The following is a 13,897-nucleotide window of genomic DNA, read 5'->3' on the forward strand; positions in this document are numbered from 1 at the left end:
TCCTTCAGGGAAGGAAGTCTGACATCTTTATCCAGACTGGTCTATAGAACATAAAACAGAGCAATCCAGCCTAGTACAGGCCCTCTGTTGCACAACGCTGTGCCAATCTTTTAATCTACTCTATGATCAATTTATCCCTGTTCTCCCATGTATCCCTCTATTTTTTCTTTCATCTATGTACTTATCTAAGAGTCTCTTAAATGTCCTTCTACCAGCAACCCTGACAGCGCATTCCACAAATCCACTACTCTGTATGCAAAAAACAATCTATCTCTGGTACCTACCCCTCCCTATATTTCCCTACAATCATCTTAAAATTATGCACCCTCATGTTAGCCATTTCTGCCCTGGGGAAAAAGTCTCTGACTATTCATGCTAACCATGCCTCCTATCATCTTACGTATCTCTTTCATGTTCTCCTCTCATCCTCCTTGCTCCAAAGAGAAAAAATGTAGCTTGCTCATCTATCCTCATAAGACACGCCCTCTTATCCAGACAGTATCCTGGTAAATCTCCTCTGCACCTTCTCTAAAGCTTCCTTATACTTCCTATAGTGAGGCAAATAAAACTGTACAAGTACTCCTAGTATGGTCTAGTCAGAGTTTTATAGAGCTGCAATATTTTCTCATGGCTCTTGAACTCAGCCCCCCAATTAATGAAGGCCATAAACATCATACGTCTCTTAATCACCCTATCAACATGTACTTTATTTAAACTAATGCTATTTTCAAAACGTTTTTGCATCGTTTCCAGGCTGGCATGGTAGCAAAGTGGTTAGCACAATAGTTTACAGTACCAGCGATCCAGGTTCAATTCCCGCTGCTGCCTGTAAGGAGTTTATGCATTCTCTCTGTGACCTCGTGGGTTTCCTCCGGGTGCTCTAGTTTCTTCCCACATTCCAAAGACCTACCAATTGGTCATTGTAAATTGTCCCATGATTAGGCTAAAATAAATTGGGGAATTGCTGAGCAACATGACTCGAAGAGCTGGAAGGCCTACTCCATGCTGTATGATAATAAGTAAATAATAAGAGAAAACATCTCCACTCTGTTACGGTAACCACATTGATTGAAGATTTACCTCATTAATTGCAAGCTTGTATCTTCATTCTTTTTTCCTTTGTCTCATTTCAATTTGCCTTGAAGTTCAACAGCTCACGAACTGGTGCTCAATTTCTATTGGTTGGGCTGTTTTATTTGCTGAGAATCAAATTTCCACCCACTTTTTAATTAGATAACCTGTTGTCTTTTAACATAGTCCAGCGTATTTGACCTGAATGTTCCTGAAAATGTGGTTTAAAAGAAAGCAAAGGTGGTAAAACTCCATTAGTTGGCACACTATGGAGTTTAATAATGCCGGGCCAACAGGTTTTCTGGACCTTCAGACATTATTAATACTCTAACACACTTTTAATTCACTTTATTTTTCAAATAAACTTGCACAGTCACATTTCAGTGAACCCATTGTCCAAAGGTACTGTGGAAAACAAACTAGTTGAGTTTCCAGGGAGAGTGGGACTTTGGGAACTGGTAAGGAAGTGAGGGAGTGGGAGCATCAGTGTGTGGACAGGTGGAGCAGGAGTCATACCCGTGTGAGTGGATGGGCAGTGCAGGAAAGAGGGGCCTGGTAAGTGGAGTGTGTTTGTTTTCCCTGCTGTGGTGAAGCCTGAGGGGTGACCTGATCTATACAGTAAAATTGTGAGAGATTAGATTTGGATAGATAGCCATGGCCACCATAGAAATAAGACTTTTACCAAGACAAGAAGGTATTGGTTTAGAGTGAAGGGTAGGAGGTTTAAAGGGAATCTGCGGGATAGGGAATCTGTTAGAGAATGGTTGGAATATGGAGCACACTTCCTGTAGGTGGTGGCAACAGGTCAGAATCATCTAGATAACCTGCATTGGGGACGTGTAAAAAGGCTGTGAACCTAAGACTGGTAAGTAGAAATAATGTGAATAGGTACACGAAGCAGTATGGGTGTGGTGCCTGAAGGGTCTGTCTCTGTGCTGTACAACCCTGTGACTCGTGGACGGGAACATGAAAAGCAGGGGCTCAAAAATGGAAGGAGTGTGGAGCAGGGGCCAGGGTGATTACACAGGGAATGGGGGAAAGAGGGCTCTGGTGAGTGGATGGGGGTATGGAAAGCCATAACCTGATGAACCACTTGTCAAGCCATCAGGATTTCTGAATCAGATCAGAGTTTTACTGCATCTTCCCATCCTCCATTTGCAAGGGAACAGAAGCAGGAATTGCTGGAGCAATTCAGCAGGCCAGTCTGCATCTTTAACCTGACAATTTCCACAGCTGCTGCTTGAACTAGCATTGCTGGCATTTTGTGCTTGTATATGAAATTTACAGGATCTGCAGTTTTTGTTTATTTTCTTCATACAGCAATTTGATTTCGTGCTCAATTTTCTCAATGTTTGTTTTCTACTTGTCTTAAGGTCCTGACTGCATTGGTGATTGTCAGCTGTGAAAATGTGTGCATAAGTCTGCTTGCATGTCTTAAAATAAGAAAATTAAAACGATTGAGCATTTTTTTGGAAAGTATGAAATTTAAAAAATAATTCCTCTAACAATTTTGTTCTTTATCCAAATAATATACATGTTCACCCATACAGACACTGGTGATATTAATATTTTTATGTGAAATACTGTGAAATTTTGTTGTGCCACCAAAATACAAAATTTCACCATTGATGGTCCCAGGCTCGGCAGTGAAAGGAGGAGGATTGGGCATGGGGCTAGCAACCCAGTGTTATACAAATGCCAACAGAAGCTCTGGGGAACTCATCCTTGGGAGAGGAAGAATCTTTGCTTGGAAGTGAAAGACTGGCCTAGCAGAGAGGACTCTGGTGAGCTGCTGTTGGCAGCCTATGGGCTTAAGAAGGAGAAGGCAAGACCAAAATGCAATCAAGTGGAAGTTCAATTGCCCACCTGCCTTCCAAACTATCTGTGTCAAACCTGTCCAATTCCTTTCACCCAGAGCATTTCTTCTGGGAAGAGTGTGATGTGTACAAAATGGATGATTTAAGGGGAACCAAAGTCCTTGAAGGCAGGTTTGCTGGAGCTGTTGAGGAGGGTTTAAACTAATTTGGCAGGGAGACAGGAACCGGAGTGAAAGGGCAAAGGATGGGACAGTTAGTATACAAGTAGATGCAGTGTGTAATGAGACTGAGTGGTAAAACAGGCAGATGGTAGAGCAAAATTGCAGCCAGTTGGTTGAGTTGAAGTGTATCAAGGGAGCAAAATTGAAAAGGGTGATGAATAGAGGCGGAAGGTGTTATATTTGAATGCATACAGTATACAGAATAAGGCAGGTAGAGATTGGCAGGTATGATGTTGTGGGCATCGCTGAGTGTAGCTGAAAGCAGATCGTAGTTGAGAGCTTAACATCCAAGGGTGCTCATTGTATCAAAGAGGCAGGCAGGAAGGCAGAGGGGGTGGTGTGATTCTGTTGGTAAAAAAAATGAAATGAAATCCTTAGAAAGAGGTGTTATAGGATCAGAATAATTAGAATCTTTGTGTGTATAGAGTTAAGAAACTGCAAACATAAAAAGATTGTGATATTATATACAGACCTCTGAACATTAGCCATATGATGTTGGATATAAACTATAGGAGATAGAAAAGGCATGTAAAAAAAGGCAATGTTACGATAGTCATGCTGGATTTCAATATGCAGAAAGATTGGGAAAAGCTGGTTGGTACTGGATTCCAAGAGGGAATTTGTAGAATGCCTACAAGATGGCTTTTTAGAACAGCTTGTGGCTGAATCCACCAGGGGAATGAATATTCTGGATTGGGTGTTATGTAATGACCCAGATTTGATCAGGAAGCTTAAGGTAAAGGAACCCTTAGGAGGGAATGAGCATAATATGATAGAATTCACCCAGCAATTTGAGAGGGAGAAGATGTATTAATATTACAGTGAAGTAAATGGAATTACAGTGGTATGGGAAAAGCATGAATGATGGAAGAACAGCAAGAGCTGGAGTTCCTGGGAGCAAGTTGGAAGGTGCAGGACAGATACATCCTGAAGTATTCTAAAGATAGGATGAGGCAGTAGAAACTTAGAGGGAAGTTATAGAATTGGGAAGCTTTTAAAAACCAACAGAAGACAACTAAAAAAGCCATAGGGAGAGAAAAGATGAAATATGAAGGTAAGCTAGCAGATAATATAAAAGAAGATACCAGAAGTTTTTCAGATATATAAAAAGTAATAGAGGTGGTAGCAGATATATGATCGCCAGAATATGACACAAGAGATGTAGTAGTGGGGGACAAAGAAATGGAGGATGAAGTTTATAAACTATTTGGGTCAGTCTTCACTGTGAAAGACACCAGCAGTATGCCAGAAACTCGAGAGTGTCAGGAGGCAGAAATGAGTGTTGCAGCTATTACTAAGGAAATGGTGCTTTGGAAGCTGAAGGTCTGAAGATCAATAAGTCGTCTGGACCACATAGACTGCACCCCAATTCTAAAAGAGGTAGTTAGAGAGATTGTGTTGTGAGGCATCAGTAATAATCTTTCAAGAATTACCAGGTTCGGGAATGGTTACAGAGGATTAGAAAATTGCAAATGTAACTTTACTCCTTAGAAAGGGAGGGAGGCAGAAGAAAGGAAATTATAGGCCAGTTAGTTTGACTTTAGTGGTTGGGAAGATTAAGGATGAGGTTTTGGGGTACTTGGAGCACTTGATAATATAGGCCACAGTCAACATGGTTTCCTTATGCAGAAATCGTGCCAACAAATCTGTGGGAATTTTTTGAGGAAATAACAGGCAGGATAGACAAATGAGAGTTGGTGAATGTTGTGTATTTGGATTTTCAAAAGGTCTTTGACATGGTGCCGCACATGAGGCTGCTAAAGAAGATAAGAGCCCGTGGTATCACAGGAAAGATACTAGCATGGATAGAAAATTGGCTAACTGACAGAAGGCAAAGAGTGGGAATGAAGGGTGCCTTTTCTGGATGATTGTGGGTGACTCATGGTATTCCACGGAGACTGGTATTTGAATGGTTTCTTTTCCCTTTACACGTCAGTGATTTGGATGACAGAATTGATGGCTTTGTGGCCAAGTTTGTGGATGATACGAAGACATTTGGAGGTGCAGGTAGTGTTGAGGAAGCAGGGAAATGCAGAAGGACTTAGACGGATTGGGAGAATGGGAAACAAAGTGGCAAATGGAATATAGTGCAGAGAAGTGAATAGTCATGCACTTTGGTAGAAGGAATAAAGGTAGGAATATTTCCTAAACAGGAAGAATATTCAAAACTCAGAGGTGCAAAGGGACTTGGGAGTCTTTGTGTAGGAATCCACCAAAGTTAACCTGCAGGTTGGTAGGGAAGGCAAATGCAATGTTAGCATTCATTTTGAGAGGACTAGAATATAAGAGCAAGGATGTGATTCTGAAGCTTTATAAAGTATTGGTCGGACCATGCCTGGAGTATTGTGAGCAATTTTGGGGCTCCTTATCTAAGAAAAGATGTACTGGCTTTGGAGGAGGTCCAGAGGAGATACAGAAGAATGATTTTGAGAGTGACAGTGTTAATGTATAAGGAGCATTTGATGGTGCTGAGCCTATACTTGCTGAAGTTAAGAAGAATTAGGGGGGATCTCATTGGAACATATCGACTACTGAAAGGCTTAGATGGAGTGGATGTGGAGACGATGTTCCCTTTAGTGGGTGAGTCTAAGACCAAAGGGCACAGCCTCAGAATAGAGGGACAACTATTTAGAACAGAGATGAGGAGGAATTTCTTTAGCCAGAGAGTGAATAATCTGTGGAATTTATTGCCACAGAAGGCTGTGGAGGCCAAGTTATTGAGTATATTTAAAGTGGAGGGTTATTGATTAATTGTTGCATCAAAGGTTAGAGGGAGAAGGGCAGGATAGTGGGAATGAGAGGGATAATAAGTAAATCATGCTGGAATGGCAGAGCAGACTCAGTGGGTCGAATAGCCTAATTCTGCTCCAATGTCTCACGGTATTATGGAGCTGATTATTGACAAAAGGAGGAAGAAGCCAAAAGTTCAAGAACAAATCTGAAATTCATCTTCTCTAGATAGCCACAAAACGATGAAAGTCGATCAGAGAGAAACATCAAAACCACAAAATGAACAGCAACACAATCATCAACCCCCAAAACCTCTCACTTCGCACAAAGTGGAAAAAACAAACCTGCCCCACACAAACAAAACTAACACGAACACAACAAAACATCAAACCGCCTCAATGTCTCACCAGCAATTAGTAGATGCTTTATTCAGTGAAATGGAGTCAAACATCAGCTGGTGCCCTATTTCAAAGTTTCTTTGCATCAGGCCATCCAAGTATACACTCGCTTCTCAGAACCTTCTTGGAGACAGCAAAGTGCTGGATCACTCTATTGATCTCCAAACTGTAAATTGCAGGCTCACAGTTCCAGAAACACATTTAAGGAGGAAAAACGGACGTAAATGAAAACTTTAAAAAGCAACTTTCCACAATCCTAATGGTGTTATTGACTCATTTCTGCTGGCTGAACTCTGAGTGTAGTCCAGCCATGAGCTCATGGAGATTACAATGTAGCATGAGCACATCTTCAGCATTTAATGGGCAGCAGCTTGCTGCGTTATGTGTGATAGGACTTGGTTCCTGATAAGTGCCTTAGTTTCAATGTGCCTGATGCAGTTTTGCATGGATGAGCCTCCACATGAATGTATTGTGGTTACATCTGGGCTTTGTATTGATATTTGCATAATGCAGGATTTGAAAGGGCTGATCCTGCATGTTTCAGTAGGTCTGTTTTTGGCACTGATAAAAACTCAGGTAAATCCTCTTTAAATCATCTGCCTTTCTCTTGAATGCCCCCCACCATGGAACCTCTCAAGGTTTCATCGCATTCCTCCACCCACCAGTCTGATACCCCAGACTCACCCACTTACCAGCTCCCAATCTCTCCAACAATTCACACTGTGAACCAGCAATCCTCACCTAACTATCAATTATCCAGACTGTTGACCCAACCAACACCTATACCAACTCCACACAGATTATCTTGACCATTGGCCAGCGTTGTCCAATAACTGACCACTTTCTCCACTATGATCCTTGGCATTTAATCTTTGCCTGACACTCTACCAAGTCTCATCCTCAAACTATTAACGTGCAACTTGTTTCCAAAGTCCCTTCTGATCTTTGACCATCCCCTAACCTCACACCCTAGGGAGGTTAAATCTTTTGTCCAGGAGACACCAGAGCTTGTCCTGATTTCCTTTGTGTATGTTGTAATGGCAAAGCACACAATGAAAAGTCTTTTCCCTAATGTAAGCCTTATTTACTGACTCATACATGGCTGAAATTCCTTTTGAAAGCTCTCAGACAAAATGTCCCTTGGCTCTCCATGATACTAGCTCCCACTGTTATCAGAAAGCAGCTGATGTAGCAATGACTGATGCTACAACATACTATCCCAACCATTGGATAATTTGTCCTCCACCATAACCATTATGTGCCCACTCCTGTCTGTAGCACCATAACGTCAACCACGTGTACTCTGTTAGACTGCCGTTGCCTTGTGCCTGTCATTTAATGGAATCATAAGAATTCCACTGAACCTCTGCTGAGCTTTGGTGTTGTGAAATGTTTCCAAACACATTTTCATTTCCATCAGTTAATGCTATGATATCTTTCAGTCCCCTTATTCTTCAGCGTGGACATAGATCATTAGCTAACGTAATGCTTCAAAGACTGTCTACTTTTGACCCAAATCTATCATTTGTTTTTCGAATCTTCCTCAAATTGCCTTAATGATGCTTTCTGTCTATGACAACATGAGCAATTCTCTTGTTACTTACTTTCCTTCATTGGTCTCTTGTAGTGAACATTTTGTTTTGAATGACTGGTTTTACAAAATCAGATTTATTTAGCGTAAATGTGGTTGTATTTGACTTTATTTATTTGATTCTGGAGGCTTCTTTTGTGAAAAAAAGACAGCTGAATACTTGCTTTTACCTATCAAGAAGTTCACAACTCTGTGTCTTGTTGGACCTTTTTTTGATTTCTACTGGTGTCTAGTTGAGATCATAGGAGCCAGATTAGTATTTATGTTGGTCTCCAGCAGGCTGCCCAGTCAGTACCAAAACCAATAGCTGTGAAATTGAGATCCACTAGGATCTGAACAGAAATGGAGGCACTCAACTTTGCATCCTTGTTGCTGCTGGAGAGAACTGTGTTCAAGATTCAAGATCCATTTATTATCAAAGAATGTATAAACTATACAACCTCGAGATTTGCTTGTTCAGCAAGAATCCTGAAGGACCAAATTAAAGAAAAAAAAATGGAAGACCAACACTTGATGCACAAGAGAAAGAAAGAGAATAAAAATCATGTAAAGAATTGAAGCAAACGACAGCCTTCTGAACCAAAATTGAGACCTCAGATCTGTACCCAGGGTAGCATGGAGTAGGCCCAGAGCCTCACTTATCAGTTCATCATATAAATGGGCATGGAGCACAGCAGCTGGGGCGGTCTTCATGGCCTCAGCACAATGGAGATGGCCATCACAGTGAACGAGCAAAATCGACTCTTGTTCTGACTGACACCCTGTCTTTTCAGTCACCCTGGGCCAGTGTTTAAATGAACCCAACAACTGAACAGCAAAAGGCTCCAATGACCTGGAGAGAGGAGTGAAGCAAAATCAGCTCTCGCTTCCAGTCTGGGCCAACATTTAAATTGTTGAAACAGCATTTCATACCTCACACTAGGACCCAGGCACTGCAGCTGCAAAAGGCCCTGGGACTAGACCATGCTGCCCTGCAACTCGCTCTGCACCTAGATTTCACTGCTCAGTGAATCACTCCAGGCCCAGATTTTCACCCAGCGGCTCAATCCAGACCTAGAATCTGTCGCCCACCCCGAAGCCGCTCTCAAGCTCTTCAGATTAAGCTCAACCTACCCAGTGCGATCCAACCTCGCACGCAGGCCAGTTGAATGAGCATTGTATCTTCTCCTCCTGGACCATGACTTCTCTTTTCGGTGCCCAGAGCGATCCAACCATGTTCCCAGATATATGGGCATCTGAACCCCATCCACAAGGATTCTGCAACACACCATCTCAGCTTATCCCCTGAACTCACCTCACAATTGCTCACCCCTTCACTGTTTGCCACAATAATTTAACACAATTTATCACACAGAAAGTATTTTGAGTGGTGTTTTTAGTTGGGTTCCTTATCTTTTTAACTACTAGAAACTGTCGTACACATCTTAACTGGAAACTGAGAATTTGTCTCCCTCTTGACGATTATCAACAGTGAACAACTTACTCTGTAATGCACTAAAGCCAGGGAGAGATCATATTTCAGAGCCTGACAGTGTTTAACAGCTCTCTTAACTCCTCTACAAATCTTGTGAGCAACAAAATTGACAGTGGTCCTTGAACTGTTTCAGAGAAATTAGGTTAAAAATTTAATTGGTATTACTGGAGAATATCCATTTTAGATATTTGATGTGTTGAAGGAGGAAAACTGTATCAAATACCTGTTTCAATAGTTGTCAGCAATGTAAATTTAGTACCAATGTTAATACAAACATGGTGCTATTGCCAGTAAATGGGTTCAGTTTATTAAAAATGTAATGATTCACGGGATTTGAGCACCAATTTAAATCGAGGAATCAGTCAGCCCTTGTTGGAGTGTCTCAGGTCCTCTGTTAGCCAAATTACATTTTTTTTTCCCTGTAGGATGTTAGTAAACCAAATGGGTTTTAAATAAATGTTGAAAATCAAAAACTGCAGATGCTGGAATTCTGAAGTTAAAAATAGAGAATTCAGGAGGTGTCGATAGACAAGACAGCATCTGTGTGAAGAGGAACATATCAAGATGAAGAGTTTTGGACCAGAAATGTTAAAATATTTCTCTTTCCATTGGGCTGTTTGACTTCTTGGGTTCATTCCAGCATTTGATGTGTTAGTTCATGTTACTATTTTTCAGACTTCTTGCATCTGTGGCTCTTTTATTTTGATCTTTATTATGCTGATAATCCCTAATCATACTCAGCTTCTTCAGTTACTCTCTTTGTTTTCCCTTTCAGTGTATTTCACCTAAAGGCCGAGGTTTCATGCTGGGAGCTTATGACTGTCCTTGTCGATCCGGATTCTATCGTCCCAGCGGTGTTTCACAGAAAAGCTTTCATGGTAAGTGCCCCTTGACTAAAGAAATTGGCCTGGTAAGTAATGCATGATTTTTTTTCCCACTTTTGCCCGGGGCATGCACATAACTCCCAAAGTCCTTTTGGTCTGAGTTTATGTAATAATTTAAAAGTGATATCCCTTCTACCATGTTACCTGTAATTCATACTAAGGTCAGGTAATGTCTTTGAGATCTTTGTTTTGTATAACCAACTAATATAAACTCTTCTACATCAAGTTAGCATGAAGTTATGGATTCTATGCCATTTTGAAAGTGAATTATAATAAGGTTATCATTATGTTTATAATAATAGTCTATCCCTTAGAGAAGTTAATAGAATATTATTTTCCAAGTAAATTTAGTTAAAAGATGAAGGAGAAGATTGCACTCTGAGAGATGCTCCATTCTATTACATTCCAACCCATAAAGTTATTATGGACATCTTAAAAATGTCTTGGATTCAAAGCTGCACTATCACCGCATTTATGACAACCCAATCGAAATTACTTTGACAACCTGTGGCAATGAAATCTTTTAAACCAAAATAAGTTTTAAAAATCATTAAAAACAAATTACACAATGCTTATGCTGTGGAATCTGGTTTAACAGTTCATATCACATCTTTCTCACTTATGATTTCTTTAGCACGGGTTCCCATTCCATCAAAATTTTGTGAAATCAGAATATGATTTCCTCGCTTAACTGACCCTGCCTTCAGTTTTCTGCATGCGCAGCTTATTGGGCCATTACACAGGACCATTTAATCCCTTGCTATATGTTGAGGAATTGTTGGTATTGATGAAATTAATGGTAGTGCTTTGCTGAGAGAATTATTGTTTCAGACAGGAGCTGGAATTAAAGTTGGCAGTGTGAGAGCACTATCAGACCTGAGCACCAAAGATCTCTGCTATATCCTCAGGTTAATGGCTGGGATCATTGTGATAATGCTAGTGGGATCTGTAGGCATGTAACCTTGGAATTTGTGAGGACTGAGAGCAAAACGCAAAAGGATAATCAAGTTCAAGTTTATTGTCATTTGACTACACAAAAAGTTTGTCTGGATCACAGTAGACACACAATACATATATCACACACAGCACATAAAACAAAATATTACCACAAATAAATTAAAAAATTATAATTCAAATTGTATATGAAGTGTGCAGTGCAGGTAAATGGTAAACAGCTCACTGTGCCAATGATGATACCTCAGTGGTGGCAGTGGTATTTGTTAGTCACAGTCTGAAGGCAGTCCTAGTCTTGCTGCTCCCTAATGGTAGTAGGTCAATGAGATTGTGGGCTGGGTGGTAGGGATGCCCAACTATGCTTCAGGTAAATGTCACATAGGGAGGAGGAGGGAGATCCCAGTGATCCTCTTGGTGAATTTTACTATCTTCTGATTTTCCTTACCATACAATGATGCATCCAGACAGATTGTCCTCGATGGTGCTCCTGCAGAAAGTTGTTAGAATGGGGTGGTAGAATCCTGCATGCCTCAGAAGGTGTTGATGCAGTTGTGTCTCCTTACCCAATGAGAAGGTGTGGGTCCTGGTTAGATTGTCCATTATGGGCACACCAAGGAACTTTGGGCTCTTCACTGTCTCCATAGCAAATCCATTGATGTGCAATGGAGTGTGGTCAACCTGCGCCTTCCTAAAGGCCACAATTACCTTTTTTGTTTTGTCCATGTTGAGGCTCAGATTGTTGTTCTCACACGATTCGACAAGCCTCTCTGTCTCCTCTCTGTATGCCAACTCATCATTGTTGTTGATGAGGCTGAACACTGTAGTATCATCAGTGAATTTGATGATGCGGTTTGAGTTGGATCCAGCAATGGAGTCGTGAGTCAACAGTGTGAACAGCAGCTGGCTGAGCACACAGCCCTTGGGGGCACCAGTGCTCAGTGTAATGGAGCGCGAGATGTTGCTGCCAACTCAAACTAATTGGTGCCTTTCCATCAAAAAGTCCAAGATCCAGTTACAGAGAGGCGTGTTAAGGACCCACCAGTTAAAGAGAGGGCTGTTGTCCCAGCGAGGACAGTTCACCCACCAGACTCTGAGGGATGATCGTGTTGAACATGAGCTGTAATTGATGAGTGACATCCTGGCATACGAGGCATAATTTTCTCAGTGGGACAGGACAGAGTGCAGGTCTGAGGCTATGGCATCATTAGTGGACGGGTTTGAGTGGTAGCAAAATTGGAAAGGGTTCAATGTAGCTGGAAGGTGCAACTTTATATGATCCATTACCAGTGGATCAGTGTCAAGCAGCATGTTTTGTATTGAAGCCACACTCTCTGATACATCCAATATCTTCTCCCTTTTAATTGTAATGTCCTCTAGAATTTCACTACCTCAAATGAAGCTGCAATCCCTTTCTCTTCAGTGAATAAAGCTGACAAACATTCAGTAAATACGTTGTCAAGCTTCAAGCACAGATTGCTTCTTTAGTCCTGAAAAATCTCAGTCTTTCCATGGCTACCCTCTAGATCTCAATATGCTTATAAGATGCCTTGGGATCTTCCTTAATCATATTTAACTGTGATACTTCATGGCCCCTCTTTGCTCTTCTAATTTCTTTAATAACTCTCTATCCACACATAACCACAGAGTTTCTATTCCCCTGAAGGATCTCTCCCTTTTTTCAGTGGTGTATACTTTTATCATAACCAAATCTGTAATATCCCTTGAAATCCAGTGTTCCCTGGACTTGCTGTCATTAACCTTCACCCTTATAGGGATATATTGGCCTTGGCCTCTCACTACTTCCCTTTTAATAGATGGCCATTTCACAAAAATGTATTTATCTGCTCCTCTTCTGGATTTGGTAGTCAGCATGAAACAGTGGGCTAAAAGACCTGTAACATTCAAAATAAGTCTGTACATTCTAATACTTATAAAGCACAGAACTTGGTTCTGTGGCCCAACTTGTCTATGCAGACCTAGGTTCTACCTGAGCTGGTTCCATTTGCCTGCATTTCACCCACATCCCTCTAAACCAAAGGTTCCCAACCTGGGGTCTCAATTAATGTTAGGGGCCGATGGCATAATAAAATTGGGAACTCCTGCTCTAATCCTTTCCTATCCATGTACCTGTTCAGGTGTCTCTTAGATATTTTAACCATACCCACCTCTACCTCTGTCTCTGGTAGCTCATTCCACATACCCACCCCCTGATTGTGGAAAAGCTTATCCTCAGATCGTTTAAATCTTTCCTCTTTGATCTTAATCCTATGCCCTCCAGTTTTTGATTTGTCTACCCTGGAGAAAAGATGGTAACCATCCACCTTATCTTTGCCTGCAGCTCTGTATATGATTTTATGTACCTCTGGAAGATCAGCTTCAGCCTCCCATATTCCAGTGAAAATGACTCCTTTTTTATCCATTCTTCTTATAATCCAAGCTGTCTAGTCCCAGCAACGTCTTTGTGAATCTTTTCTGCACAAATTTCAGCCTAGTGACATCCTTCTTATAGCTAGATGGCCAGAACTGTACACAATACTCACAAGTGTGGTCTCACCAATGCCTCGCACAGCTGCAGCATGATGTCCAGCACTTGTACTCAGTGCCCTGACCAGTGAAGGCAAGTGTGCCAAACACCAGCTTTTCCACCCTGTCTACATTTGCCACTTTCAGGGAACTGTGTATTTGTATCGCTGGGTATCTCTGTTCTACAGCACTCTCTGGGGGTCCTACCATTTACTATGCCCAGCTCTGGTTTAA

General features: G+C 41.3%; 1 protein-coding gene across 1 annotated transcript in view; it reads left to right on the forward strand.

Annotated features, from left to right (window-relative positions):
* The window catches only part of gpr158a (G protein-coupled receptor 158a), a 597,333-nt gene that overhangs the window by 344,461 nt on the left and 238,975 nt on the right, over positions 1–13,897 (forward strand). Inside the window, exon 3 of the mRNA XM_072252053.1 lies at positions 10,078–10,180. Coding sequence (XP_072108154.1) covers positions 10,078–10,180 — 103 coding nt within the window. The remainder of the gene's footprint in view (positions 1–10,077; positions 10,181–13,897) is intronic.

This window comes from Mobula birostris, chromosome 3 (genome assembly GCF_030028105.1).
Source record: "Mobula birostris isolate sMobBir1 chromosome 3, sMobBir1.hap1, whole genome shotgun sequence".
NCBI lineage: Eukaryota > Metazoa > Chordata > Chondrichthyes > Myliobatiformes > Myliobatidae > Mobula > Mobula birostris.